The sequence below is a fragment of the Cherax quadricarinatus genome, chromosome 32 (assembly GCF_038502225.1).
Source record: "Cherax quadricarinatus isolate ZL_2023a chromosome 32, ASM3850222v1, whole genome shotgun sequence".
NCBI classification, from domain to species: domain Eukaryota; kingdom Metazoa; phylum Arthropoda; class Malacostraca; order Decapoda; family Parastacidae; genus Cherax; species Cherax quadricarinatus.
In genome coordinates, this window is record NC_091323.1 from 27577845 (window position 1) to 27583844 (window position 6000).

At 34.7% G+C, this 6000-nt stretch overlaps 1 protein-coding gene across 1 annotated transcript in view; it reads right to left on the reverse strand.

Annotated features, from left to right (window-relative positions):
- LOC128690273 (TBC1 domain family member 13) overlaps nt 1–6000 on the reverse strand; it is a 72576-nt gene that overhangs the window by 49076 nt on the left and 17500 nt on the right. The window contains exons 3-5 of the mRNA XM_053778877.2: nt 4159–4284; nt 3852–4002; nt 1551–1707 (exon numbers count right to left, since the gene is read on the reverse strand). Of these exons, the coding sequence (XP_053634852.1) occupies nt 1551–1707; nt 3852–4002; nt 4159–4284 (434 nt within the window). The remainder of the gene's footprint in view (nt 1–1550; nt 1708–3851; nt 4003–4158; nt 4285–6000) is intronic.

Genomic DNA, 6000 nt, shown 5'->3' on the forward strand with positions numbered 1-6000 from the left:
ATTATCCATCCTGTCATTTTTCTAGCAGATGCGATTGATACAATGTTATGGTCCTTGAAGGTGAGATCCTCCGACATGATCACTCCCAGGTCTTTGACGTTGGTGTTTCGCTCTATTTTGTGGCCAGAATTTGTTTTGTACTCTGATGAAGATTTAATTTCCTCGTGTTTACCATATCTGAGTAATTGAAATTTCTCATTGTAGATGAATGTAGTTGAACTTCATATTGTTTTCTGCAGCCCACTGAAAGATTTGGTTGATGTCCGCCTGGAGCCTTGCAGTGTCTGCAATGGAAGACACTGTCATGCAGATTCAGGTGTCATCTGCAAAGGAAGACACGGTGCTGTGGCTGACATCCTTGTCTATGTCGGATATGAGGATGAGGAACAAGATGGGAGCGAGTACTGTGCCTTGTGGAACAGAGCTTTTCACCGTAGCTGCCTCAGACTTTACTCTGTTGACGACTACTCTCTGTGTTCTGTTAGTGAGGAAATTATAGATCCATCGACCAACTTTTCCTGTTATTCCTTTAGCACGCATTTTGTGCGTTATTACGCCATGATCACACTTGTCGAAGGCTTTTGCCAAGTCTGTATATATTACATCTGCATTCTTTTTGTCTTCTAGTGCATCTAGGACCTTGTCGTAGTGATCCAATAGTTGAGACAGACAGGAGCGACCTGTTCTAAACCCATGTTGCCCTGGGTTGTGTAACTGATGGGTTTCTAGATGGGTTGTGATCTTGCTTCTTAGGACCCTTTCAAAGATTTTTATGATATGGGATGTTAGTGCTATCGGTCTGTAGTTCTTTGTTGTTGCTTTACTGCCCCCTTTGTGGAGTGGGGCTATGTCTGTTGCTTTTAGTAAATGTGGGACGACCCCCGTGTCCATGCTCCCTCTCCATAGGATGGAAAAGGCTCATGATAGGGGCTTCTTGCAGTTCTTGATGAGCACGGAGTTACACGAGTCTGGCCCTGGGGCAGAGTGCATGGGCATGTCATTTATCGCCTGTTCGAAGTCATTTGGCATCAGGATAACATCGGATAGGCTTGTGTTAACCAAATTCTGTGGCTCTCTCATAAAAAATTCATTTTGATCTTCGACTCTCAGTCTTGTTAGCGGCTTGCTAAAAACCGAGTCATATTGGGACTTGAGTAGCTCACTCATTTCCTTGTATAGTGAAAGTCAATCTTTAATAGAGCCAGCACTGTGTTAAAGTCAATATTGAATGTCAGATCTGAAGAGCAGCTTGTTCCATGCTAAAAAAAAAAAAATATGTTAAAGTATGCTCCCAGTTTAATAAGAACAAGAACACAGTGAACTATGTAACACAAAAGAAGCCTTGATTTAATCATCCTCGAGAATATTAACACATAGGAAGAACTCATGTGCTATCCTGCAGAATATTCAATAGGTGTTTTATGGAACACATAAAGCACATCACTGACTTCTTTAAGAAAAACATAAATAAATACAAGATGGATTAGAACAACTATCTTAAGGCAAAAAAAAAAAAATCCTTTAGAGTTTTTATCTAAAATGACTCATACCTTTGTAATACCTAGTCCTTTTCTTGTGACTGAGGAGGCAGATAAGGAGGAATGGGTGACTCGACGGTGAAGTCTCTCCACTTCAGGATCATCCACTATCAACTTGCAAGGGAATTCTGTTCCACGCTGAAAGAACATTATATCTGGACACAACCGTCTGCAAGAGAGTGCTATTTTCAAGATAAAATTATAATAAATTACATCTATGAAATATAACCACATACTGGAATGCAACATCCAAATAAAACTAAAATGCATCCTCAGATTTACTATCCCTTATAGACTAGGTTTTGATTCAGACTTAATGTTTTTCTTACTCTGCCACTAAACTCTATTCTATTTTCAATAAAATTTATATAAACTTCAAAATGTAGGTATAACACCAATTTACTGGCAACAGATCATCCATCACCTCTTTTAGTTTGGATAAAAGTTATGTGCCTACTTATTTTATCAAAATAGTTTACCTGGTGGCCACAGATGGCATTGTATGTACTGTGTGTTCATTTATGTTGTTTACACTGCAGATGTTGGTGATGATCCCTTGATTCTGTGCAATTCTTACAATATTTTGCTAACAATTAACCCTAACCTAGGTAGTAGGCTGACAGACAGATAGACAGCAACTGCCCAGGGAGGTACTACCGTCCTGCCAAGTGATTGTATAACAGAAGCTTGTAAATGTTTTACATAAGATTGCTGGTGTCTTTTCTGTCTCATAAACACGCAAGATTTCAGGTACATCTTGCTTCTTCTACTAACACTTGGGTCACACTATACACACACCCTTCTGGGGTTTCTTTATTCTTACCGGTTCTTGTTTTTGTTTATTTCCTCTTATCTCCATGGGGAAGTGGAACAAATTCTTCCTTCGTAAGCCATGCATGCCGTAAGAGGTGACTAAAATGCCAGGAGCATGGGGCTAGTAACCCCCTTTCCCAGTATACATTACTAAATTCATAAAGAGAAACTTTCGTTTTTATTTTTGGGACACCCTGTCTCGGTGGGATATGGCTGGAGCTTTGAAAGAAAAAGAATTAACCCTAGCCATGGCTAGTGATTAGCTCTGCAACTACAATAAAATTCTAAAATTTACCACTTTGGGAGAGGTAGTAATGCAATATTCTTGGTAAATACAGTAATAAATAAACCTGTTTCAAAAGGATTAATGAAGTGCTGTATAACAAAGACATTGCACTAAAACAACATTCTAATTACTCTTCAATACAGGGAATAAATCTGAGGGCTCCTCTACCATGTGGGCCCATATAAACAACACATGCTAAACAACAAATTCAACATGTTTTGTTACTACACGCCCAGATGCAAAGACAAGACCATGAAAGCACAACAAATGCTCAAAATCCCTACATAATGTATTACACGCAGGAACTTCATTAAAATGTCCAAATTGTTATGAAGGACCAAGCCTCACATCAACAAACTACCCAAGATACAGTATGTCTAAATACATCTTCAACCGGCAGAGACTAAAATTTATGTACAGTACTTAGAAACCCTACTTCCCATATCATCCCATCTACTCTTGGTAATGCATTCATATATCACAAGGCCTCCCCTAATAAACACTTAATATAAATAAAAATCAAACTGCTAAGAGGCATCATCCCACTTGCCATTACTGTTGATAGTAATCAGTCAATTCCTTCTCTACCTATCCATAAAAGATAAAACTCTTGCTAACCCAGCTCCTGCCAGAACACTTGTAAACATTATTACAGAGGGCAATCTTCTTAACAAAGTTAGTGAGACATATGACATACATGACAAAAAATAACTTTTCCTCTGCTTATGAAATAAATGACTTTTATTAACTAAGGTATTGTGATTCCAAATCTGATGGGAATTGACTCAGTACACCTGGAGTTTTAATTATAAAAAAGACATTTTTAAAATATCAAGCACAATGCTCAATGCCCAATTATGACTGCATGCTGTTTAATTGCAATGAGCAATACTCAACACATGTGAAAATTGATTTTCAATTTGTTCTGTAAACTAAGAATCCTTACATGTTGAGCTAATTCTGATTTCAAGTTCAAAATCAGCATACTCAATTTATTCAAAAACACATGCTTTTGCCTTAGTGTCAAACTGTTTTTCAATGTTTCTGGTGAAAATCATAAACACCATTTTCAAGAAGAGGAGAAAATTATATTTCTAAGCTTGATACATCAAAGTTGAAAATGTAAGAGAACAATGACTTATGATGAGTGTTTATAATTTTTTATCATTAGAAAATGTTTCAAAACCTAAATACTGCTACTGTGCAGCACACACCTGACATCCTTATCAATCTGTGCTAGAACTTCATTGTCTTTGAAGTAAGATCCCCATGGAGAATCTGGGTTAGGATTAAGGGGATGGTCATCTACATGGTTGTTTCCGCTGCCGTTCTTACTCAGTCGAGCTGGTTCAACTACCATCTCCTCTGGAACAGTAAAATACTTTACGGTTCACCAAACTGAGAATGCATAAATCGCAATATCATATATATATACCCAGCATGTGCACAAGTACAAGATAAATACACAAAAAACAGTTTAGCTACAAACAGGTAGAATATCAATATGTATACTACACTAACCCACAAAATGGCGATACTGTGCTCTCTTTTTGTTAAGTGTGTCATTCCACTGGCTGGTATCGAGGGGAAGGTAATGAAGCAGCAGCTTCCAACATAATGCTCGTCGACCAGCTTCATCAGGAGCCCCTGATCAGTAACAGATAAATTATGGAAATAATAACGACACTTAAAGAAGCGAAATTATATAGTCAAAAAATATTTTCTCATGAGTGTAAATATTAATGAGAGTTGAGTAATAATTCAAGACAGAGATGCCTTCTAAAACCCAAAATGAGCCCAAATCCAAAACTTATTATGGAGAAAAAACTTTGTGGCATTTGCCAATTCTGGATTCGTAAAGACCCCAAGAAATGTAACTCATCCACATTCAAATATAGTAAAGCAGTTTGGTCCCTCATCATAAAATTTAATATTCCTATTACAAAAAGAGTAAAATGGAATGAAATATGAGAACACAAACTATTATATATAGAGCTTGAACTACATGAAGCTCATCACTGCTGCATGGATTCCTTCTGAAATACAGATACTGTATTTTAACTCCAGAATGGGCTTAGTTCTGAGCAATCAGGATTCTCATGAAAAAAAGGAAAAAAGGTAGTTTTCAGTGCGACAGAACTGAAGCTTTTATTTATATTTATATTTATATTTATATATATATGTATATGTATATATATATATATATACATATATATAATGTATATATATATATATATATATATATATATATATATGTATATATATATGTATATATGTATATATATATGTATATATATATATATATATATATGTATATATATATATGTATATATATATATATATATATATATATGTATATATATATATATATATATATATATATATATGTATATATATATGTATATATATATATATATATATATATATATATATATATATATATATATATATATATATATATATATATATATATATATATATATATATGCAATAAGATCACAGTAAACAGGTGATTTCAGAATATGCAAAACAACCACTCTGAAAGAATAGAGAAATTCCAAGCGCTTTCGTGACTACTCACATTATCAAGGAACTATGAAAGTAAAGCATCCAAGGAAGCTATATAAGGGGTCTGGCCAGCACCTCACTATCAGATCCCACAACGGTTAAACACCTGACGCGCGCCGACCCAACTTGGATAGGTCCTTTGCACAACTCACCCCACAAACTATTCTACCCAAGAAAATTTAAAAATTATTTGTCCAGTGTATTATTAAATTCTTCCCAAATTCTATTAATTATAAATGGATCTAATTTATATAAACCAAAGGAAATATTCATATTATTGTCAAAACTGCTTTTTATGAAACAAGATTCAATTATATTCCTGTCGACCATGGACTTGCTTGATACTACTTTCTCAACTTTTTGAAAATCAATTGGATGGTTAAAATCTCTTACATGAATAAATAGAGCATTGGAATCTTGTCCAGTTCTAATGCTATATTTATGTTGTTTTAATCTTAGTTCGAGATTTTTACCAGTTTGACCGTAATAAACTTTATCGCAAATTTTACAAGGAATCTTATAGACACATCCATCAGCATTTTGGGGGGAATTCTTTATCAAAAGTTTTTTTACTGTATCAAGATTTTTGAATACAACTTTAATATTAAAAGTCTTAAGAAGAGAAGGCATATCAACCAAGTTTTCATGGTAAGGGAGAACCAACATATTTTTAGTTGAATAAGGTTGGTTGTCCCTTTTTGGATTGTAAAATGTATTTCTAGCAACTTTAAAAGATTTATCAATTACATTTCTTGGGTATTTTAAATCATTACCTATTTCATAAATTTTGGATAT